The sequence below is a fragment of the Falco peregrinus genome, chromosome 8, assembly GCF_023634155.1.
Source record: "Falco peregrinus isolate bFalPer1 chromosome 8, bFalPer1.pri, whole genome shotgun sequence".
Classification (NCBI taxonomy): Eukaryota; Metazoa; Chordata; class Aves; order Falconiformes; family Falconidae; genus Falco; species Falco peregrinus.
The window spans coordinates 27,288,579-27,313,445 of record NC_073728.1 but is presented as its reverse complement, the minus strand read 5'-3'; the positions used below and the strand labels follow the sequence as shown (position 1 = coordinate 27,313,445).

Sequence of the window (24,867 nt, the reverse complement as noted above, 5' to 3'; positions counted from 1 at the left end):
AGTGTGGTGCAGACCTCCACTACCTTGCTAACTTGGGGTAGCAGGTTTGGCCCCAGTTGTGCTAATGGGGTGAGAAGAGCAGCAGGCACCGGGTGGCTGTGCCAGCCCTGGGTGGTGCAAATAGGCTGGGGGATACATGTTAGCAAACCCTTGGCAACCCATGAGTCCCTACTGGGGGCCAAAGGGAACAATTTCCCCACACCCTACTCTGGGAACATGAAGTGATGCTGGCAGCCACGCGAATGGCAGGGATGGGGCACACAGGAGGAGGGAGATGTGAGGAGTGAGCACGAGGGTGAAGGGTGATGCCTGCGTGGGCAGAGGGTGGGCTCTGTGTGTGTGTGTCAGATCTGGCACTGGGGAGGACACAGGGCAGTGAGAAGGGCCGCCATGAGGTGTCTGAGGACCACTGTCTGTCTGGGCTGCCTCAGGGATGGTACATGGATGCTCCTGTGCTCTGGGGTAAATCTTCCAGCTGCCTGGAGAGGTCTGAGGCTCAAATATCACGTCTGTTTCCAAACTGTAGGGCTGAGTTTGGGATATCGTCTAGGAGCTTAGCATCACTAGCTGCCAGGCCCTCTCCCCTTATAAGATGGCTGAATGCATTTGCTTGGCCCCACTGGCACATCCACACAAAGAAATTTCAAAAAAAAATAGGGCAGCTCTGCTTTAAGGATGCTCTAAACTCAAACCTGCAATTTTACCACTGACCTAGTGATTGTTCCAGTATCAAAATCTCTCCTAAACCATTGCCACCATGCTACTCCATGCCCTGTACCTTCCTCAGCACCCCTGTGGAGCTGGCTGATCCCCCCAGGGGTGCAGCGCAGCTGGCCAGAGGATGCTTGGGGCTGGAGCAGCTCACTGGCAGGCCCTGGCACACAGATGCTCCATGAGGGTCAGGCACAAGCTAACTGAATGCATAACTTTATTAAATAAATGCTTTGTCATGAGAAAAGACAAAGATCAAAGAGTAACATAAATTATAAGTTGAATAAATAGTATACAGCAATCTTCACTTTTTAATAAAATGTGAGATTTTTTTTAAGTACAAAATGCTAAACAGAGCATTAAGCTCTTCTTCCATTGTCAGTTTTTCACAAACTGTTTTGTTTTTTTTTTCCCCACCAGTAAGATTATGAGTATTTCTTGTTTACTGAAAAAAAAACCCAAAACAATAAAAACAAAACAAAATGAAACAACAGAGCTACCGTATGTATGTAAAGCTATAAAAAGCTACCGTAAAATGTGTAGTGAGTATTGCTTAAAGATAAAAACCAGGCAGGAAACTCGGAATCTGGTGTGTTTTATCAACTGTGTTACAATGGTGGGTAACGTGCATGGTGATGTCTGTCCCAGTGGCAGTGGCGGGGGGCTGGCGGGGCTGGGGAGGGGGGCACAGTCGGCAGGGCTCCTAGCCAGGGCCAGGATAGCAGTCTGGAAGCAAGGTGAACTGTCAGTCGTTAAATATACAATGCTCCGTTCGGGAAAAAAATAAATCATCATCAACAACAAAAACTCCAACAGCAAAAAAGAGATTTCATGGGGAAGGGGGAGAAAAAGAGAAGGGGGAGAGAGCAGAGAAATAGTGCAAAATGCTCTTGTACTAGTGGTTTTCAAAGTCCACTGCAGTACAGACAAGGGGTAGCCCAGCTGCTGAGTGCCACTCCCCAGGGAGATGTGGCGGAAGGGCTGTCCTGACCCCTGCGCCATCCTTGTCCTCTCCTTCCCAGCTTGCATCCTGGATACTGACACAGCTTTGATGCAAGTACTGTGGCCAGAGACCCCCAGGCCTCACACCTCCCCTTGATGCATGAATCACCAGCATCGCCCCATGTGCCTCAACCCCCCACCTTCCCCAGCTCCCACATCTGCCCCTTTTGGTTTTCCCACCCTAAATGGAAAGAAGTGCTGCTGGGTGCTGAAAATGGGAGCACCTCGTCACTGCCACTCCAGGAGGTGGCCAACACCTCCTGAAGCTGCTCTCACCCCCAGCCTGACTCAGGCTCTAACCCCGGTCCTAAATATTAGTGCAGCCTGCAAACAGCCTCGTCCTGCCGGGGATCTGTGAGGGAGTGGGCAGCCAGGGGGTTGCTCGGTGCCCCATCCCGGGAGCCAAGCTGGTCTGTGGGGTGAGGGTGGTGCAACCCCCTCCTTGCATCCTCCTCCCCCCAGGTTGGTGGGGACAGGACAGGCAGTGCCACCCCACCACTGGATGCGTAGGGGGAGGGGAGGCTGTGTGGGATGAATTTTGGTGCTCTGGTCTCCCAGGGCCATGGCTGAAACTGGCTTTGTAGGGAAAGGTTGGGGATGCCCCCTGTGTCCCCCTCCCAGTATCATCATGGTGGCCGTGTCATGAAACCATCACTGGGCCCTGTGAGCAGACCCTCACCGTGCAAAAGCATCAGCCCCGAAAGGCAAGGTCCATGGGGAGCTGCTGTCCCTCTGCCCACTCCCATCCTGCCCTGGTAGCATGTCTCTTTTCCCTGCAGCCAAAGGCTTTCAAGTTTTGGGAAGTTAAACAACAAAATAAACAACGAACAAAAAAGCAAGAAATAGGAAGAGAGAAGAAGGGAAGGGTCTTGGGGAAGGTGGTACTGGCCTATAACAGGAGGTTTTGCACAGGGATTGGCAAGTGGCGGAGACGGGAACAGTGTCGACAATGGCGACCAGTGGCCCCTGGGGTTAGCATGAGCGCCTCTCCTCCTGCCTCTGCACCCCATTCTTCACCTTCACCACACCATTAACCCACCACCCTGGTCAAACTGACCCTGCCCCATCAGCCCTGCAAAGCCCAGAGGGGTCCCTCCCTTGGCCCCAGCACACACCATGCTCCCCTTCAGCAACATGGGGGTCACCCTGCTCCAGCATTATTTTTTTTTGTGGGGCAGATCTGCATTTGGTGGCACCCTCTGTTCTTTTCAGTAAGGAAAGAAGCCTTGTCCCCAGTTCCAAACATGCTCCACTGGGTCTCTGTGGAAGTCCATTGGCAAAACTTTCCCCCACCCTAACTCCGAGGGAAATAATGGCAGGGTGTCCAGTCCTGCCCTCGATCAGGGTAAGTGTCCCGGTGGGAGGCTATGAGGGTGCCCAATCAGTGATGAAAAGGAGCCTCCGCCAGACCCCCTTGGCATCGAATTCCCCTTGTCTCATCTCGCTGGCAGGGACCTGGTGGTGCTGTGGACCCCCTTTCCTCTCTGTCCAAGTCCGGGATGCTCAACAGGGCTTTGGGGGTGCAGAAACCTTCCCCCGGAGATCAGCTGTGTCCTTTGGCCAGCACCAGCTGCCAGCTCCAGCCATGGAAGTGGGCTGCGGTCCCTGGTGGGTGCATGTTTGCCCACTGGGACCACAGCACTCAGACCCCACAGCTCGCTTTCCTTCCTTCCCTTTGTTGCAGGATCTCCTCCTCCCAGTGCCAACATCGCGGAGACCCTTGTCATGAGGAAGCAAGAGGCAACAGTCCCAAAATTGAATGTAAAAATTTAAAACAACAAAATAAGTCGGGAAGGCAGCTGAGGTCTGTTCCAGCATGCCTGATGCAGTGGGTCTCCGTGGTGCAGTGGCTGCTGTCAATCAACAAGGAGCTGGGTCCCAGGTTAAAGGTGAAGGCCCATCACAGGATTTTGCTGCAAGGTGGTGGGAATCAGCCGTGGCAATATGAGTAGTATCCTCAATGCAAAAGAATGGAGACCGGCATTTTTCTACCCACAGGGAAGGCTATAAACCAGCCTTAACAAAAATCCAAGATAAAGCAAAGTGTAGGTTTCTTTGTTTGGTTTTTTGGTGGTTTTTCTTTTTTTTTTCCCTGGAGCAAACCACTTTTTGGCTGTGAAAGAAAAAAAACGAACAAAAAATCTCCATAGTTGGTCTTCCTTGTGGTGCTGAAGGGTGGGAAGAGTTTTGGCCCCGATCCCCCTGTCCTCACGTAGGGATGCTTCAGTCTGGATGCTGATGGAATATCTGTAGAGTTGGCTCAGATGCAGCCCTTGGCATTGGCTGGGCCCTGATCCTGCAGGCACCGATGCTCCTCCATAACCCTGCTCCTGTTAGTCCAGCAGGTTATTATTATTTTTTGGGAAGGGGCAGTATCTCTCCCCCTGATTACGCTTAAGCCTTCCAGACTGCAGGTGTTGAAGCAAAGTTTTGCAAGGAGAAAAAGCCACATCCGTGCACACACATGCTTGCACATGTGCACACAGGTGACAAATGCTTCCACACCTGGACGGATAACGGTCAAAGTTGTGCTTGTCCAAAAAGATTTATGACCTTCCATTCAAGAGGAACCAGATGGAGAAAGACATCTTTCCTTTTAGGATGATTTTCTTTTGAAGTCCATGGATATTTTTTGGGGGTATTCATGCTGTTGCAGGAGCTGTGTTTCCCTGCCTATCTCATCTCCAGACATGAGGCCAGCAGTCCCACACCTCCTCCTGACATGTCAAAGTCTGCCTGAATCTGGGGTGGTTGTTTGAGATGGAAATCAAATTGACTTGAGTGAGTGCCAGTGATGTGGGGAGAAGACTCCAGGGCACCACAGTGAGGAGGGGAAACAGTGGTGGCTGCAAGGTTTTATCTCAAGACCCTTTAGAAAACAACTAGCTACCCCCCCCCCCCCGCCCCCCCCCCCCAAAAAAAAAAAAATTAACCTGCCCAAAACCCGTACTGGAAAATCACCAACTTGGAGAGCTTCCTACATTGGGGTGGCCTCTGCTTGTGGCAGGGGGGCGTGGGCAGTGTTGGGGAGAGGCGCAGGATGGTGGAGCGGCTGCAGCTGGTTTATCTCTGGCTCTGTCCTTTCCTTGCTGAGTCCTTGTTGTCATGAGGCTGCTGTAGATTCCGAGTCCTCAGTTTCTTCAGGGTTTGTTTTTTTCTTTCTTTTTCTTTTCTTTTTGTGTTCTTTTCTTTTCTCTTCTTTTCTTTGCTCTTCTTTTCTTTTCCTTTCTTTACTCCTTTCTTTCCCTTTCTCTTTTTTCCCTTTTCCTTCCTTTCTCTTTTTTCTTTTCCTTTCTTTCTTTCTTCTTACATGAGATGAAAGGAATCGGAGTCCCGGGGCACAGGGAGGTGCAGAGGGGAGGGTGAAAGGGAGCCTGGGTAGGTAGTGATGGGGTGGAGGGAGGGGATGCAATTTCACTCCACGTTGCTGCTGTCGAATGCATGGCACTGCAGGTCTCCACTCAGGTAGTCAGTCCCTGGCAGCTTCATGCCGTATTTGTCCACACACCAACACAACCCACGCTTCCGGCCTCGGGAGGGCTTGCACTGGGGAGACATGCAAGGGCAGATATCAAGAGCTGGCCACCAGACGCCGTGCGGCTCCCTCACACTGGGGATCAGGATCAGCCATGCACTTTGCCCCTTTCACCCCAGCAATGCAATTCCCTGGGTAGGACTTAGCTCCTGGTCTCTGCTTTCAGCACATCTCCATCCCCGCTGGTACCCCAGCCTCGGGTTCTCTGACTTTTCCTCCCTCACCAGCTCCTCTCAGGAAGATGCTCACTTCAGGAGGGATGGCACTTGAACCCATCAGCAAGGCCACCCACCACCGCATGTGCCTGGAGATGCTCACAGCAACCTACCCACCAGCTCATCAGAGGAAAAATCTCCATCCTTCCCATCCAGGGCAGTGGCAGAGAAAAGCCTCCCTGGGTGGGGAGCATCCCTCCATGGGGCTCTTACCTGCTTCCTCTTGTAGAACCCCTTTCGGTCGCAGTTGGGGAGGTGGACAGCACGGGGGACCATCCGCTGGCTGCTCTTGAGCTCCTGCAGAGATGCCTCCATGTGCCTGCGGCAGGGGCCCTGCAAGCAGGGAGAAGATGGAGTGTGAGAAGGGGAGCACCTCACAGCTGCAAATGCCCCCAGGTCTCCTGCTCCTTCTCCACCAGCACCCGCTCCCTAGGGGGGGCAAAGCCCTCCCACATCCCCCTGCCCATGGGAGCCCCACAGAGGGAAGGTGAAGGCACCCACGAGCTCAAACTCTTGCCGGAGCTCAGGGATGACGACGCGGGGGTGTGCTGTGTTCTCGGCCATGCCCACAAACTTGGCCAGGGTCAGCTTCTTCCGGCGGTCCTTCTTCAGGGCCTCAGCTTTGAGCTCGGAGAGGCGCCCATGCTTGGGCCGGTAGGCCTTGGGTGGGTAGGTTTCCTCTGTCATTTCTGACGTGGTTGGCTCCTCATGCTCTCGGGACTCCCGTTCTGGAAGACAAGGGGTACCAAACCATCAGGCCTCCATGAGCTGACTGGGGCTTGCTTTTGCGTAGAAAGCCTCCTGCCTGACCCCAGAAGACATCTTTGCAACAGACAGGATGGGAACAAATGACCAAAGAAATCCCTTTCCCAGCTGCTGCTACAGCTCTGGCTTTATCCCACTGTGTGGGACTTGACATGGATTTTGTGTGACCCTCAAGCTCAGGATAGGAAGGTGTACAGAGGAGTTGGGGGTCTAGCATGGACTCCTACATACAAAGCCATCATCAATGCAGTGTGTCAGTGGAAAAAGCCTGGTAGGAGGGTTATCCCATACCCAGAAAGGACCAGATGACACACAAAATGTGGCAGAGAAGCCCCTCTTTAGCCATGGTGAGAGGATTAAGTGACAAATTCACACCCTAACCTGCCTTGCAGTTGCAAGAATAAAAGCCAGGGATGCTCAAAGATGAGACAACTCCAGAGTTAAGGTCAATCACACAGCAAAGCCATCATGCAGCTGGGCAGACACTTCAGCAGCAATGCCAAAGACGTGGCTGACAAATGCTGGGATCTCCAGGGTCCTCAGCTTGCAGCCCCAAGCTCATGGGACTGAACCAGCCCCCATCCACTGGCACGCACCAAGCAGCCAGCAAAGCCCAGGGTAACACTGCCAAGTGGTGCTCCTGACTGTAGCTGCAACCGATGGTACCAATGGCAAAAGAGAGCATGTTTAGGTTCTGTCCACAGCAGTTGCCTTCCCATAGACCCCCCAGATCGCCCCAGCATGACCTGTGCCAGCAGGATGCAGTCAGGAGCCCTGTGCAGTTATATATAGGAGCAATCTGGTGACAATCTAAACTTAGATGACTTGTGACATTTAGTACAGCCACCAGAGTGAAAAAGGGTTATTTCTGGACTAAATTTGAATAGAGTTTAAAGCTTCTGAGGCCCTCAGTCTCCCAGCCCCTGGTTCCCAGCAGCCCTGTGCCGATACCAGCTTTGTGCTGAGGCTGATGGATGAGCAGGGGAAGTCCACCATGGGGGAAGGAAAAGCGTCAGACCAGCTGAAATCCCTCCCTGCACGGTGTCTCCCATGACTTCGATGCCGGTGAACCTGGCTCATCCCCTCCTGCAGCCCTATAGTGAAGACAGCAGGACACCAGTTTTACCCCTCCTTGCAACATCACTGCTGGGACAAAATTAAAAAGCTCAGCATGAAAATAAGAGTGGATAACCTGCCCCCAACAAGGCAACAGGAGTCACCCTGCAGGCCAGCGGCTCCCTGGAGCCCAGGTGCAGCCCCAGGGGGGAGGAGGGAGCCTCTGCCCCACTGGGCTGCCCAGGGGTGCCTGGGGGACACCCAGCAAGGGGTGACAGATGCACTTCTCAGCAGCAGAAGGCAGCACCAGTCAGTCACACACAGCCCAGCCAGAGGTCTTGGAGGTGGCCCAGGGAACAAGTTGGTCACTGGGCCCACAAACCTGCCATGGCTACTGGTCTCTTCATCCTCCTTGCCAAAGTGAATCTGCCTTCTCCCAGCAAAACTGAAGAGTTTTCCGTAGCCACTTATTTATTAAAGCAGCCCCTTTTTTTTTCTCTTTCCGAAAGAACAGCACTGGATCAGCATCCCAGACTCAGCGGCCTCCTAACTGCCCACGGCAACATAAGTGACCCCATGCACCATCCCCAGGGCTCACACTTCTCCCTAGGACAGCATCCTCTTGCCGTTTTGCCCCATGCTTGGGTTCTGTTTCTTGCTGCAGGACTCAAAGGCCCCCACAGGTTGGGGGGTCCTCTATTATACGGGGATGATGGACAAGGAATAGGGAAAAGACTAATTAAATTGGGAATGATCTTGTCCCCCACTAAATGACACTGTACAAGGTGTAGTAGAAGAGCATCCTTTGCCACAAAATGTTGCAGCAATCTAAGGTCTGACAGGAGACAGGACGAATCCGCTGTGACTAAGCCCTTCCACAGCAATGAAACACACTGTCATCTGTTCCAGGAATCACCTCCAGCACCCACTGCCAGGGCATCTCCCTGGGCTGCCCTATGGTGATTAAGGGCAGGGGAGGATTCACACTGGTGCAGGCAACCCTGCAATAACACAAGAGGGGCACAGCTCATTACCTCTGCAATAACAAATAAGAGAGGCACAACTACCTGGGTAAATCTAAAATAACAAACAAATGGGACAAGGCAGTGAGGACTCAGTCAGAAAAAACGGCACAGGGTGTCCAGTTCCCAGTTCTCACACTGCAATGGGTGTTTGCAGCAGCTCATCCTGCTGGTATGGTCAGCAGCTTCCTGCAAGCTGCCAGCAAGCAAAAGCGAGCTGGGGACTAACGTGGAGCCCTTTCAGCAGGGAAGATGGGAGCCACAGGAGCCCGGTGCTCTGCAGAGGGAGCTGAGGGCTGGCATGCACCAAAAGCTGCCTAGCTCCCAGTCCAAGTTCAATGCTTCCTGCAGGGCTAAAAAAGTACCTGGAACTGACACCCTTCACCCTCCCTGGCACACATAGGCCACCCCTCAAGTAGCAATACAACAAGGGATGGCTGTGGTGGGACTTCTCCATCTGCTGCTCAGCAGTGGTGTTTAGTTTGGGGGTTTATTTCCCAGTGAGAACCCTGTGGATGCATTGCAGAGATCCCTTTCTTCCACGTTCTGAATTTTTTTACAGCCCAATTTCCTTCAGCAACAAGGCTGAAGCAGTCCCTGCTCATGCACCTAACTATGTTCCCTAATTTGATATTAACAAGCTAGTTTTGACAAACTGAAGGGCAGAGGTCTCTGACACACAAACTCCTGACAAGCTCTGGGCAGGTGGTAAGAGACCTTCCCAGTGCCAACAGGAGAGGGAAAGGCAGAGCTGGGGCTGGCAGCACCCGTGCAGTCCCCCCCCCCCCCCCCCAGCCCCTTCACCTCCTGGCTGGCTCATCCACGTCAACCTGCAGCTGCTCACTGCAGCTGGGACCAGACACCCACATCAGCAGCCCCAGAGCCCCTGCACCCGCCTGCCCATCCTCACCCACCACCTCATTCATTAACCTCCGTCTGACACCCTGGGCTGGCTTGTGGCAGACAGCACTGGCACCGCTGTGCCTCTGCTCCCAAGGAGACGCTGGCAGAAGCAATGCCCAGTTTTCCTGAATGAGCCCTAATTATGCCTGTCTGAGACTCAGGAAGAAGGCTGGAGTTCCTCCTCCCTTGCTGTCAGGATCTGGCCTGCAGCACGGCCCCTTCCCGCACACTTCCATCTGCCTTGCCAACCTGGCGACTGGGTTTCAGGCAGGTGGCTGTTTGCAGAGGCAGAGCGTGCTACACCTCAGTGTTTCAGCTGCAGGCACAAGGCATAGGCAGGAAGGCCCTGCTCACCATCTCTGCAGCTGGGGAACAGTGGGAAGCAGGAGGTGGGTGGCTCTCAGATCTCTATCCCTTCTCCCCGCTCCTCAGTAGGAGGTGACCTCCAAGAGGAGATCCCAGGCTTACTGACCATGCAGAAGAATGACAATGCTGGCCAAGCTGAGGATGCCTGGCTAGCCTGGAGATGCAGTCTGGGTGTAGCTGCCTCAAGGGGATGTTGACCCTACAGCCAAAGCAGGAGACTGAACTCAACTCAGAGCCACTCCATGGCTTTGTGTCTGGTCTGATGCTGTGGTGCCCATGGAAGACCCAGGGAAAGATGAGCAAGCATCTGGAGATGTTCCTGACACAGGTCAGGCCAGAAGGACTGCGCTGTTTATGTCCTAATCCACGCAGCTTCCATGAGCCCTGGGAGGCAAAAAATACCCACAGCAGAGCATAGGCTATCCTTTGCCCTGGGGCTGAGGGCACAGAGCCCTCTCCCTGCTGTGGGCTGGCCACAGGGAGCTCCCTAGTAGAAGCCATTTCCAACCCTTTCACCCTGCCCCTACAGAAGGGACTTGGAGTACCAAAATACCAGGCAGTTTTTGGGAAGCTGCAAATTGCTCCTGTCTGGCTGCCTGCTGCCATCCTCAACAGATACCACCCAGAGCAGCCCATGCACCTTCCTGCACCTGGGCCAAAACCCAGCTGGGTTCTTCTGTGCTTCAGATGTTTTGGACACGTGTGAAGTCCCCACAGGGTGTGTGTGTGTGTTCACATGTGGGTGCAGGGCGTGTGGGAACACCACCTCCCTGCCTGCTGACATTAGAGAGCAGAGCAGGAAGCTTTTTCCAAATAGCTAGGAGGCTTGAATTTTTGTAACATATTTTCATCAGTTTCTGGCAGAAAGGTAGGAAAAGTATCTATTGACTGCTGCTGCTAATGATCCGTGCTCATTGTATCCACAGCCCACTGCTAGAGGACTTGCTGTTCCATCCAAAAACTCCCCAAAAAGCCACGTGCATCTAAGAAGGAAAAGCACAACCACAGCAGAACCTTGCTAAACAGCCCTCTTGATTATCATGATTACTATTTACAGCATGAGCATTAACATAATACACCACTTAAGCAGGAAGGTGTTGGAGGAAGATTTAACGGGGATCTCATTTAAACCTCTAGCACAGGAACAACAGCAACTGTCACTGGTAGAGACCTTGAGAAGTTGCCCAGTCCTTCCTCTGGCCCCAAACTTGGCCATCTCTCTTCAGAGGTGCTCATTACAAGATGGAAATTAAGGCTTGTATTACCCAGGGCTGAAACATCGCTGGTTCCACAGCAGCGTCTCCCACTGAACAGTGTGCTGCAACAGTGCACAATGTCTGTGCTCTCCACTGGAGGAGGATCTACCCCCAGAATGAAGTACCACCTCCCAGTATGCCCATGAAGGGAATATCTTCAGCTGCAGGACTTCAGGAGTGACCCCCTCCACCCTGCTTTTCCAGTGGGCTCCCTGTGATTTTGGGCCCTGCTGGCAGCTATCTTTGGAGTACCCCAGTTTCTGTCCCATCACTGCTTACAAGATGGTATTTTCCAAATCTTGCTGCCTGATTTCTGACACTTTGGCTTTCTTTTTTTGGGGAGGCACATTTTGGGATAAGATACCTAGGCAGCTGGTGCTGGTCATGGAGAAAAGGGAAAAAAATTACGGGAGAGGTTGGGGAGGGATTTTTTCTGCAGTTCCCATCAATTGGGACCCAGAAGTGCTAATCAGAGCCAGATCCGGACACTCCTTCCAAGCTTTACCCATAAAAAGAGCTACCCAGCACAAACAGCTGCAGACTCCCTATCTACGGCAGCTCCATTATCTGCCCAGCCCCACGCTGGCTGCTTACATCTTCATGCTGGACTTTACACTCACATGCAGGCAAAGGCAATGATTGCTGAAATCAATGTTTGTCTCCTTCCCTGTACCGGCTGGAGGGATGTGATCCTCCCATTTCTCCTTCCTCCCACTCCTTTACAGTACTGGTTCTTGCTGGAAAATGTAAAGCAGCTTCCCTGGGCTCTCTGTGGCTAGGAGAGGATAAACATCGGTGCTGGCCCTGAATACAACTTTTGCACTTCCAAATCATGTTAGAGTTGTACCTATTTTCCTTCAGATGGGGTCTTATACAGGAAGTCTATGCTCAGGTCCCTGGCTGGTAAAATCCCCCATTGTGCCTTTCCCCCAGCTGCCCTCCCCACTTGTCCCCACTCCAAAGGAGGGGACATGCCTGATCTATGCTGAAACCTCCTGGAATGAGCAGACAAGTTCCTCTCCAGCCTGGACTTGCACCTTTGACAATGACAGGAAAATAAAAATCCCTCCCTCCTGATCAGCACACAGGAACAGCCACTGTGTATGCAGTCTTGAAATGCAGGCAGGGAAGGGATAATGCAGATGGGGAAGGGATGCAGAGCAAGAAGGGTCATCTCATCTCGCACCCTTTGGCAGCTGGAAAGTGCAACTGAGCAAAAGCATTCCTGAGATCTCTGGGGGCTGCCTGGATTAGCCCATACAGAAGGGAGCTTTCACTGCCCTAATGAAGACCAGCTCATTAAGGTTCCCATCACAGGCACAACCCCAGCAGCATGGTGGCAAATGACTCCCAGCCCTGTGTGCAGCCCCGCAGGGGTGGGCAGTGGAGCCAGCTCAGGCGTTATGCCTGGGGTTGGGGTCACTGCTCCGGACCACCGCCCCGGTGAAGTCAGGCATCAGATCCAGGCAGCCATCCAGCCCGAGGCCGTCTGGCATCCACTGGAGGAGGAGCAGCCAGGGCTGGGGATGCAGGCTCCAGCCGGTCCCTCTGCTAGACCAGGGCGTTGACTGCTGGAGAGCCAGCTGCAATGTGCCTTGGACTTTTGATGAACTTTTGTGCTTTGGTGGGGACTTGGCAGCAGGCCGGCATGGCCAGTCTGGTGGGAACTGTCAAGGGAGCACACTGGTGATGCTCACAGGTGATGAGAGACTGGGAGGAGACACCACACACTAAAAAGGACAGAAAAAGAGCAGCCCTCCTTGGACTGCCACCCTACCTTCCCCAAGTCTTAGCAATGTACAACAGGCATTTATGACAGATCTTGTCAACTAATGCCCGTCCACTAACACAGAGGTGTTAGGGCTTCGCTGGCTGGCTAAACTCCAAGTCCAAGTCACTGCATTGACACTGCACCCTCCAAATTTTGACCAGCCCCATCATCTGGCTTGGATGCTGATTTTAGGGTGGAACAATGCATCTCGGGGGGCTCCAGTCTCTCCTCCTGTGACTCCAATAGTCACATTTAGGCCTCCAAAGGACTGAAGTTAATAAAGGTAAATCCCACCACCTCTTCAGTGCTGGTCCTCTCACAGCCTGTGATGCAGCTCTCTTGGGTGGCAGTTTTACAGGCACAGGAGCAGTGGTAAGAAAAACCAGACCCTATTTCCTTCACTGGGAATTAGGTACTCCAACAGCTGCCAGAAGCAGCAAATCACTTTTGTGATTTGCAGAGTGTGGAAGGAAGTCTTTAGCAGTCTAAGCATTGTCAAAGCACCCATAGAAACGCCCATTCTGCCCCACCATGCCCAGTCCCCTACCAAAGACATATGACCAGAGTCCAAATAGCCCATGGCCCAAAAGCCATACAAGCTTTTGGAAGAGAGCTCTGGGGTATTCCAATGCCTTATATCCCTGTTACAGCATGATAAAAGTTGCTGGAACCTTATTCTCTTGTCTCAGAGATACCCTTTAAGAGAAGGATAAGTATCAGTAGGACCAAGCTCAGAGAACAGATGGAAAAGCGGCCACAGGGCTGGAAGGACTCAGCCTTAGGTTAAGGCTTATCTCCATTTTATTAAGCCAAGAGCTGGGAGAATGCATGGGAACAGCTCAGGAATATCTGGAAAGCCTCAGAGAGCAGGGATGGATGGCAGAGGGATGTGCTATACTGTGTCTTTTTTTTTTTTTTAAAGTTACTATTTGGGCTTTGCTGAACTACCCTGGAAGACCAGTTCTTTCTCAGGAGATTACTGTCTCCTCAGCAGAAACCTGTGTATGTAGATTGTGCTGCATCAGCCAGGGCTCACTTACAGAGCGTGAATATCAGGTGCTTGGGATGCCCCCAGGTTCACAGAGGATTCATGGGAAAGGGAGATCATCATCCTGATGACCTTGGTGTCCTCATACAGAGCTGGATGGGGGAGAAATGTGGCTCAGCATGTGGGAAAGGAGCTCTCAAGGGAACCAGTTCATGTTTTGGTCTGCTCTGAAAGCACAGGGCCTATCTGTAGGAACAGATCTCTGGGTCAGCACCACTTCTCCACAGTGCCAGCAAGTGCCACGGAGGTGGAGAGGTACAGCTATGGGAACTGGAAATGTAAAGAAGGATCTGTGTTGCTGTGTGCCAAATGATACTTCCCTGAGCTGCCCTTCCTTGCTGCAGCCACAAAATAAAACTCCCTGGGAGCAACTCTTTAGAGCAAGGAGAAAAGCAGGTTTAGATATGGGGAGCTCCATGATGTAAGGGCCTTCCCTACACGTTGCTAGCTGTTAGTTCAGCAGACTACAAGGATCCATGCTGTTCTGGAAGACCCAAGCTTGGGCACTAGCTAGTGGGCTGGGCTGTTCTCGCCTGGTATGTACAAGCAAGGATTTGGGCTCACTGAGAGGTGCTGCCTTTGATCTACCTCTTTCTCTCCAGGGAGCTCCCAGATCAGGCTACAATCAGTTCTCAATACAGGCTTGGGAATTTGCAATGTATATACAAGACACACCAAGTCCAGGTGAGAGTCTGGGTCAACAGGCAGCATGGACAGAGACTTTGGATTCACAGTGACAACCATTTCTGTGCAAGAGAGAACCCAAAATGTCTAACCAGTAAATAGTAGGGAAATCTTCCAGTTTCTCCCTCTGGTAAGATGATGAACAAACATCCGTACATTTCAATTAAATGATGCCATTGTGCACCATCTTGCAAAATTGCAGGCACCCTGTTTCTAGATAGCTGCTTGTATCAGCCTGACCTTTCCTGAACAAAGTTATCTTCCAGGGAACTGAACTGGCAAGTGGAGGGGAAGGAATTATTTCAGAATGAGATTTACATCAAGAAGCTCCTGTTGCTGAGGCACTGATGATAGGAAGATAAAACATATTTCCTTCACATCATCTGGAGACTGCAGATGTTCCTCATTCCATATGCTGAAACTGCAGAAGAAGCTGAGAGCTGAATTGAAGAATGACCCAGAGAAATCTAAATAAACCAGCTTTCAACATCATAGTGACCAAGGCATATTTTTCCTTCCTGGAAAGGATGAAATCATTCAGTCTTTCTTAGTCTTGCATCTCTTCCAACAAATCCACCCTAGTGGCAGATTCCATTGGTTGTAATAAAGGCGGCAAAAACCCCGCCAGGCTGCCAAGGAACTAAGAGCAGAAAAAGAGCAAAGAAGGAAAACTCAGGGAAGGCCTAAGAAAAGCCATTAAGATTTATGCTAAACTCTCTGGTCTGCTTACGGACGAAGGTGGGTTTTGCCTTTTGATCAGGGTTTTGAACCTGATTTAGTCTCATATTGAGAAGAAGCTTTTAACAAATGGACTGCTGGAACTGAATCTGAACACTGCTCCCACTGGAGGCTGGCTGGTGGTCTCCATCAAAAGATCCATCCCCACTTAGGTTATTGAGGGCATCCACCAGCCTCAACAGCAGCCAGTAACCAGAAAGGCCACAAAAACCAAACCCTTTGCTTGACCCAAAAAGAGGTGAAGGCCTATCAGGTGGAGTCTGGAGATGCACCTGTGTCAGGTGCTACATGAGAACTAGTCTAACACCACAAGTATTTCAGGTGTGCAGCTGTGATTACAACCTCCAGCCTAGCCTGGATTAATTTCTAGGCCTTAGGCCCGACTTCACAGCTCTGCCCTAAACCAGATGGAAAATATCTGTGAGATCACCCATTGCTCATCTCTGTGTCAGCACCAGATGACACGTTGTTACGTGTACCGTCCAACCTGACTTTTACAAGCTCCAAGCAACGAAATCTCCACCTCTGCCCTCAGGACTCCCTTCTACTTTCTTAATAGCTCCTTCTATCAGAAAGCCTTCGCCTGGAGTAGACCTAGCTATTATTTAATCTCTCAGTCCACTTAAGTTGTACCACAAAAAAGTAACAGGTTTGATGTTCACGTTCTGACAATATTGATAAGCAGAAACTTGCCCAGGCTTGATCCTGAATGGGTAACTCTTGCCTTTCCTAGCCATTTCCCTCCCTGCACTGCATACATTAACCAATTCCCTTTGGTCCAACACAACACAAAAAATGCTTTTCAATGTTACAAAAATATCATGGGTCCCTTGATGGAGCAAAGGGTACAGACCTCCATTTTGGGGTCTGAAACTCCAAGAAAGAGAACTGATCACTCTTTGCCACAGGTCCAGAGCCCTTCTGCAATGATAAAAACCCTCTTGCACTTCGTTGTTTTCCCTGCAACCTCAAGCCACCTCTGCTGTTACAAAACCAAATAACTGAAGACTGAAATGGTTATGAAACAATGTGGTAAAACATCACCCATTTCTGCTATTGCTTCAGGAAACTTTGCATTTAGACATTATTAAAATATATTAAGACATACATGCGGCTGTGGCAGCACCGTAATTGACTGATGGACAGATATAAGACATGCTGCCCCTTCCTAATAAAGCTTCTTCTTTTCCAGCATCTCCTTTAAATTAAAAAGTGAAAGCCAGGTTCCATAGCTATTCATTGGCTTATTTAATTAGTAGATTTGCATCATCAGTCCAATGCATAACAACTGATTCCTTAAGCATGAATAATAAATAGGTCTGTTGATTCAATTGTCTCCTAAGGATGAATCCCATCTGAATTTGGAAAAAGAAAATATTTCTACTGGTTTTCTACTAAAAGAATTATTACTGTTGGCCAACTTTGCCTTCAAAGTTATCACTAAGATACATTGCCTCCCCTGGTTAGCTAGGGGATTACTTCCTTAAGTATCTGTCAGGATTACCTTCTTGCCCTTAAATAGCAACCAGACCAGTTACCTTCATCAACATAACAATTACCTCCATCAGTCAGCCAGCTGTATCCATCCAACAAGCAAACAAACTAAACTGCAATAACAGCCTTCAAGGCAGGCAGCTGCTAAGAGCTTTCCAATTCTACCAAGCCAACACTGTCTTCAGCTTTGGCCTCACAGTCCTTTGAGGACTGAGGCTGCTGACTCCCACAGAGGGGATTACGTGCCTGAAAGCCTATGATGCCCTGAGCCAAGAGGAAAGGTGCTCAGCATCTTGCAGGATCAACCCCTGACAAGGTAATAGGGAACGATGTGCCAGTTTGCTGTAGGAGGTATTGATCTCCCATTCCCGCATTCTGCATGAAAGAGGCAGTACCACTGGGGTGGAGGGTTGGGAAAAAATTTTCATAGGAATAACAGGAAAAATAGGGGTCTGGAGAATGATGGCAATCGTGAGAGCAATGCTTTATGCATACACACATAAGAAATGCCCACTGACTCCATGGGCATAAATTTAAGATGCCTCCTCAAGGTTTAGCCTGTTGACCAGAATCTTTCTCCAGCCAGGGAAGGTTTGGACCTTCCTGCAGGCATAGGGTAAGACAGGTGTGGTCTCCCAGCCAGAAGCTGATGGTTAAAAGATGTGGGCTGATGGGCAGTTAGCACACGTCCTGGAAACATCATAAGTAGACAGGAGACCCACCAAAACATGCTGGAAAATGGCTTTCTTGAGAGCAAATTTGCCTGCATCAGAGCACTGAGAGTCCCAAAATTCTGCTAATACATTATGCTGGCTTCTGCTGGGATTAACTGTGAGCTGTGGATTGACATAAACAGTCAGGGGTCCCCTCAGATCACTAGCATCAAAGAGCCACCTCAAAAACAGTATCTTGCTGAGACTTGTCTTGGCTACACAGCTGAAGGAATAGGGAGTGTCTTGTGGGGGCTGAGTGGCGAGGGGATGGGGGACGTCACTCCTTCATCACCAGATGTGACATGACCCTTCCAGGATGGGCTGAGGCATCAAGCATGACCCATGCCCAGTGACCTCGGACAGGCAGCCCCGGGGCCCAGGAGCGCTGGCACAGCTGCCACCCTGCTCTGTGACCCACTGGCAGCCTGCACATCACCTTGGGGTGACCCAGTGTGGAGACCTTTGCTAAATGGACCTGGCGGGCCCACATCTTAGGGGATCCCAGCATGGGGGGCCAGATATCCCTCTCCTCCTTGCCAGCAGAGCCTCCTCATGCTTTTGGCTACACCTGTCCTGAGGATAAACAGATAATATCTTTTTGCCTGTAAAAAATCTCCTTACAAATGACTAGGTGGTTATTATGCTGGCTGCCAGTGAGTTCACCCAGGCCAAACTCTTTGGATCATTTTTGACCTCTGCATGAACCATGTCTTCAGGTCCTGCTGCTTCCTCCTCCTCAATGCTGGAGGTTGTTTCTCCTGCCCTCAGCTTGCCACATCTCAGCAAACTTGCCATCTTTTCCCAATTCAGTTCTTCTTTCCTGCTTTCCCAAAGGCCAGCTGTGGCTGCCTGGGCAAAGAGAAGTTTATAGGGTCTCAGCGCCCTCAGTGGCCCCAGTACCATCTCCTCCACCAATGCTACCAGGCACCACTGCCCCCCCCCACATGTCCTCCAGACCTGGCATGGGGCTGGAGCTGGACTTGCTGCCCTCTGCAAGCTGCAACCTATCCGCACTTTCACTGGGATATCTCTTGGGGTATTTAACTAATGTAGATCTAGTCTATCCAGAAAACACAACCCACCTCCAAGCAAGGGGGTTGAGTTCAGATCCACACAGCTGGCTGGGAGGAGTATCTTGGGTCTATCTCCTTCCTTGCTTCCCATTGTTTGATATGCTCACCTGCTGCATCTCATTTCTCAGCCCTCAGTGGGAGGATAGGGTAGGCCAGTCTGCACGCCAATATCTGATCTTGTTGGCAAAATACCGATGTGCCAGTCATAAGCAGAACCACTGCACCTAAGAGAGGTTTGTGTGTGCTGCCTGGAAACCATTCTGCTGCAGAGACAAAAATGGGGGTGTGTGCGCGCGCACACACATTAAATGTTCGTGCGGGTGTGCATGGGCGTGTGAACACGGGTACATGTGTGCGTACCTTCACTTGCATATCTTTCCTGTGCATATTAGCCCTACTGCTCTGCAGCCCACATCGAGGGGCACATGTGTTGCAGCCAAATTCTCCATTTATGTCTGACATTGAATTTGCACTACTAAGTGCTTGGTAAAAAAACAGGCAGGATTTGCTGTGCCATGGGCCCTTTTATCTACCCTGTAACTTAGCATGGGTGAAACGAGCAGCAACTGTTCTTAGTCACTTGCTTCGCCGAGCAGAGGAGAACAAGCCCCAGAGGGGCTGAGGTTCCTGCCTTCCTTCCCAGACTGCTCCCAGGCTTTCCAGTTTGGGTGAAGAACGCTGGGAACTGCCACTGCTGTAACAACTCCAGCAGCTGCTCCTGCATCTGCAACGTTTTCTGACCCAGCATGAGTAAAACTTCCAGTGGACGTTAGGAGGAAGCAGAGCACCATGCTCTGTGCGAGGCAGCACCCGCTTGCTGCATCTCCTCCTCTCCTTCCTCCCCAGCTGCCGCGACACACGTGTGCCAAACTGTGCGACAAAAGAACCCGGGGGCTCTCTTGAAGCTGGCACAAAATGCACTGAGGCTCTCCTACCCCCTTCTTCCGAGCCTGAGGGGACACCTCACCCTGCATTCATGCAAATGCTTCCGGTCGCACACAACTCTGCTCACGCTGCTGACGCTGACCTGCCAAAACCCTGACCGTCAATTGGGCACAGGATGCTGGTGCTTAAATATTGACGCGAGAGGAAACGCAGCCTTTCTGCAGCATCCCCCAGGTTTGTGGAAGCTCTCATTTAAGGCCAGCCTCTGTTCTCTGCTGCAGCAGTGCCGGCTCTGGAGGGGTGCCCTTCGTTCACCTGGAGGGGGTCCAGGCTGACAGTGCTGTGTGGGAGCTTGGGACCAGCTCTATCACTCATGCACGCATGCACACACAGAGCCACGTCTTTTCTCCAGTGAACTCTGCTGGCACCCGACAGGAATTTCATTTGGATCAACTACTTAATATTCTCCCTCCTTCCTTAGAAACCAGGCTGCTGAAAAATCTTTCCAGCCAAGGCCCCTCCTTTCCTGTTTGAACCACCCCATCCCTCCCTCCCCCGTACACACACACACCACAGAAACCCAGCTCTCTTGCTGGCATCTGATAGATTTCACCCTCGTTTTTTTAAAAAAATATATAGTTATTATTGTTGAAACTTCAGATCAAAAGAGAAATGGAGATTTTCCTGTTCCAGATCTGAGGCTTTGCAGGCCTGTTGCTACTAGCTTTTTGCCTTGACTGCTCAAGAGCTGCTTTACACAAAGAACCTGCTGCTTGCACCAGCCGGGTCCCTCCCTGAGCGACACATGTTCACAAGCCAGTGTGTCCCAAGCGCCCTGCTCCCACGACCCCTGCCCTAACCCTCACCCTTACCCTGGACCTCATCATGGGGCTGCCCACCTGTCCCATCGCTTGCCCCTGAAACCCCACATGCCTGAACAGGGAGCAGAAGAGCACAGGAAGGAGAAAAATGGTGGTGGGGAATATGTCAGAGAGGGATAAAGGACTGCACCGAACACAAGCTGCAGGAAACTTGGGCTCTGCAGCACTCCTCCTCCGCCTACTTCCAGCTGACGCAGCAAAGACAATTTTCTTAGGGCTAATACTATAACACGTCCCCCCGTCCCCCCCCTTTCCCCTCCTGGTTATCGTTGGCTCACGGTTTCGCAAGGAAACTTGCCAAGTCTTGCTCGCTTTCTAGAAAGAGAGCAGGAATGAGAAAGGAGAAGGAAATATTTGACAACCTTTGTTTTTCCATGAGCCTTTTTAGGGCAGCAGGCTCCAATCTGTACCCTTCGCTCCCCAGTGCTCAGCCTGACCCTGCTGTCTCAGCAGGAGGAAGTCTGGCGGGAGCACAGGGGAGAAAAATGGAAAGACGTGGTGCAGTTCAAAGGAAACCTAAACAAAACAGAGAAAACCCAGAATCCTGCAGCCTGTGCCATAAATGAAGCTCATTCATGTTTTTTTACCAGGAACAGTCAATTACAGCAGTGATGTTTGGCTTTCGGTAAAGGACAGTGTCTGACTGTTGTGCCAGGAAGGACTACAGGGACTGTCCTGTCAGTACCTACACATCCATCTACTTAAAATGAGCCTTACCAAAGCCCTTTAATCCCACACTTGCTTTCATTTCTAACTTCTCAGCAAACCAGGAGCACACTCTGCCCAGTAGCTCCAGCATTTCCCAGTACCACTGTGCCCAGCTTCCAGATGAGGAAACTGAGGCACGGTACCCAGGAGCATCTTGTCCCCAGGCAAAACATCTGGTCTACAGGAGAGCCAAGCCTGGCCTCCCAGGCTTGGGTTCTTGCAATACCACTTGTTGCATCTCCACATCGACTGTAAGGAGGAAAGCATCTGCGATTTTAAACTCGGCCAGCGCAAGAGCAGAAATAGATGGAAATGCAGTTTGATCTAGTCCTCGCCGCTGTCACATAGTTTATTTTGCAGAGTGCCGATTCTTTCCCAGTGGTTCGCAGCTCAGGGCCAATTTTGGTCATTGATAGATGGGAGGGCCAGGCCAGCTTCCCCAGCTCACGGTCCCTGCACTGCTGGCCAAACTGGCAGAGGCCAGAAAGTTCAAGTCAAACTTCATTTCTTTCCTTGCCCCGTTGCTTAGAAACACGCCTATGAAAATATACTTTGTTCTCACATGCTACCAGTTGAATGCCAAGAGTTTTTCCCTTCTCCCATCCTCAGGAATTCCTGATTTATTTTTTATTTCTTTTTTGCAATCTCACATATCTCAAGAGGAGCCTGCCTGTCTCCTGTGACTTCTCGCAGCAGCCTTTCCGATCCAGGCTCATCTCCTGGCTGTGAACAAAACCCGTCAAAAAGAGCCCCCTGTGGCACTTGGGGAGTCCAAACTGGAAGTGCAGGTAGTGCCAGGGGGTTGGTTTTGCAACAGACCTGCAACGTCTTTCCTGTCCCTCTCCTTCTCAATTCAGTAGGTGTTCCCCATCCCAAGAAAACCAAAAGCACTGATATTACAAAGGGACTGGCCAAAGTTTTCATGCAAAGCACCTGTTAAAGGACCAGTTTCCCTGGGAAGAGCGAGGCAGGTGGAACAAAAGGACATTCACAATTGGAGCCAAGTGCCAAAGCTTTTTTGGGTGCCTTCTGTCTGCATGGTGCACCCTCGCCACAGGCCCAAGGATTGGCCCCACTCTCTCAGCCACTGTTGGGTTTCAGCTGCATAGCTTTGCCTTCCTGACCACACCACCTGCCCCGGCCGTGCACACATACACACGCAGAGTAAATAAACACTGAGCATGACGAGCTCTGGGATGCTTCACATAGCTCATCTGCCAGTGGGTTATTGCCCAGCTTCCTAGGCTCCACGGCAGGAATGCTGCTCCTGGCTTCGCCCTGCACTCCCCACACAGGTTCCCTCCCAGCCCTCACCCCCTGAAGCTCCCCTTCAGAAAACGAAGCTCAGCTTTGCTGTTTCTGGCAGATTTTAAGGGAGTTTGGACATTCGTTGTCATTTGAGGGAGGGGGGAACTTAGACACAGAATTTGGTTTTGCTCTGAAGGATGGAGCATAGCAACACAACCACTGCCTGCAAGCAGCGAAGGGGAAAAAAATAAAAGCATCAAGATTTATTAGGTGCTAGAAAGGAGAAACGGATTCCCATTGTGTGGGTATAAGCAGAAGCTTGCTAACTTTCATGGACCAAAAAAAGTGGGGGGCATGTTTCTGGGTTTTTTTTGCCAAGTGATTGCCCAGTCCCCCAGACTGGCAGACACCCTCCCCTTCACGCCATGGCAGAAATACAGATGTAATTGGAGAAGTATAGGGAAAGTATCCTTGCACAAGCTACAGGATCCAGAAACGAGAGTTAAGCATGTGCCAAAGTGAAGGAGCGCTTTCTTTCGTGCTTTTGTCACGTGCAAGGTGCAAACATTTCAGAAGCTTGTCTTTGCACTGGTGCTACCATGCCAGCCTTCATGCTTGCTTTTAACCTATTCTTTCAGATTATTAGCAATACAATCATTATTTTTTGCAATTGTAAATTCCCTGTCCCTAACGCACCTGCTCTCTTCACCTCCCTGCACTAAAACCCATTGCCCAACAAAGAAGTCCAGCAGCAGGCAGCCAGGAGGGGCAGGCTGCAACGATGGCAAGGAGAAAGCGGGAGGCTGAGCAACAAACCTGGGGATAGCTGATGATTTTGGGAATGGGGCAGATGGTTGCAAGGAGGTGCCCTGCCGTCCCCTGCGTCTCAAGCTGCAGAGGTCAGCTTGGGCCCCAGAGCAAGGTGGAGGATATGGTGAAAGAAAGGGGTCAGGGAGAGCGTGAAGACGGGGATGCAGGAAAGATGTAAAGGATGCAACTGGGGAAGGACTGGGATGCAGCTGTGACTAAGAAGGTGCAGCTGTGACTCAGAAGGTGCATCTGGGAGGTGGGGGAAGAAAAGGTTTCCACTGTGTATGGGACAATCCAGAGGTGATGATGGAAGGGGGGGTGGGGGAGGCTGTGAGATGATGCAACAGGCGGTTGGCCTAAGGCATGGATGGAAAGAAGGATGAGAAAAGTGGCAGGGGGCATGGAAGAACAGCTAGGGGGTTGGAAGAGTACCCGCAAAGGTGGAAAAGCAACTAGGGGGTGGAAGAGCAGCTGGAAAGGCGGAAACGTAGCTGGAAAGGGGATGGCAAAGCAGCCAGGGGAAGTGGTAGTGGTGAAGCACCTGAAAAAGATGGAAAAGCAACCAAGGGCTTGGAAAAGATGTTGGTGGAGGGGGTGTGGAGGGGAAGGAACAGGGAAATAGCTGGAAAGATGGAAAAGCAGCCGGGGTGCATATACGTGTGTGTGAGAGAGAAAAATCATGCAAAAGGATGTAAAAGTAGCCAGAAAGATCGAAAAGCAGCTGCTGGTGGTGGAGACGAATGGAAGAGCAGCAGAGAAGGCAAAAGAGCACACGGCGGGGGAGGGGGGATGGAAGAGCAGCTGGGGAGGGTGGGGATGGAAAAGCAGCCGGGAAGACAGAGAAGCAAGTAGGGGCATGGAAGAGCACCTGGGAAGATGGAAAAGAGGCTGGAAGGATGGGAAAGCAGCCGGGGAGGGCAGGGAAGAGCAGCCAGTGGGAGGGAGTAGAAAAGCAAGCGGCAAGATGGAAAGGCAGCCGGAAAGGCGGAAAAGCAAGCGGAGGGGCATGGAAGAGCACCCGGAAAGAGGGAAAATGCGGCCGGGAGACGGTGGCGGGCTGGAAAAAGTAGGCGCAAAGATGGAAGAGGCGCCGGCAAAGCGGAAAAGCGTGAGGGAAAGATGAGGATGGGAGAAGCTGGGGTCACTCACCGGCCTTGGCTTGCTCGCGGTAGCTCTTCTCGCTGAGGCAGACGGCGGTGCCGTGGAGCAGGGCGTGCAGCGGCTTCTCCTCGCCCTGGCGCGGGAGGCAGCGCAGCCCGCGGGCGCAGCGCTCGGTGTAGACGCCGCAGGGCTGCCCGGCGGGCAGGGCGCAGGTGAGGCAGCAGCCGCAGCCGGGCTCCTTCACCAGCTCGCAGCCCAGCGGCGGCGGAGGGCAGAGCGACAGCGCCTTGCCGTCGCAGGGCTCGCACTGCACGAAGGAGCCCAGGCACCGCGACAGCCCCGGGCAGGCGCCCAGCAGCACCAGGAGCCGCAGCAGCATCGCGGCGGGGATGCTGCGGGACGGGGCGCGGGGGGCTGCCGCCGGCGGGGCGGGGGGGGGCGGGCGGGCTGCGCTTGTTTTCCGCTTGCCCCTTCGGGGGCAAAAAAAAAAAAAAAAAAAAAAGAAAGAAAAATCAAAAAGGAAAAGGGGCGGAGAGCGCAGCTCCTGTTTGCAGACGCCCCACTCTGGGGTTTATTCTCGGGGTGCGAGACCCTCCTGCTTTTCTTTTGGCTTTGGGAGAGGGGGAGCGTCTAGGTTTGCTTTTTGGCTTTTTTGATTTTTTTTTGTTGTTGTTGTTTGCTTTTGCTTTTTCTCGCCTCGAAAGGGGGAATTCTCGCTGCGATCCGCGGGAGCGCAAAAAGAGAGGGGGAAGGAAGGAGGGGGGAAAGGGAGAAAAGCCTGCAGGGGTTGCACAGCCTACAGGTTGCAGGGGGAGGCGTGGGGAGCAGGGGGGTTCGGGGAGGTGGGACGGCGATTTCACACACACGCGCGCACGTACACAC

At 51.8% G+C, this 24,867-nt stretch overlaps 1 protein-coding gene across 1 annotated transcript; it reads right to left on the bottom strand.

Annotated features, from left to right (window-relative positions):
- Positions 1-906: 906 nt before the first annotated feature.
- IGFBP5 (insulin like growth factor binding protein 5) lies at positions 907-24,376 on the bottom strand. Its single transcript, XM_005237688.3, has 4 exons — positions 24,034-24,376; positions 5,965-6,191; positions 5,677-5,796; positions 907-5,259 (listed from the first exon to the last, which is right to left on the bottom strand). The coding sequence occupies exons 1-4, from the start codon at positions 24,362-24,364 to the stop codon at positions 5,128-5,130; spliced, it is 810 nt and encodes a 269-aa protein (XP_005237745.3). The 5' UTR covers positions 24,365-24,376; the 3' UTR covers positions 907-5,127.
- Positions 24,377-24,867: the final 491 nt, after the last annotated feature.

Bases quoted from the DNA above. Each gene is read 5' to 3' on its own strand.
- IGFBP5 (XM_005237688.3), bottom strand. From the start codon at position 24,364: ATGCTGCTGCGGCTCCTGGTGCTGCTGGGCGCCTGCCCGGGGCTGTCG. The intron at 5,797-5,964 runs GTGGGTGCCTTC...CCCTGCTTGCAG, and splicing joins TCCGGCAAGAGTTTGAGCTC to GGCCCCTGCCGCAGGCACAT. The intron at 5,260-5,676 runs GTAAGAGCCCCA...ATGTCTCCCCAG, and splicing joins GGTTCTACAAGAGGAAGCAG to TGCAAGCCCTCCCGAGGCCG.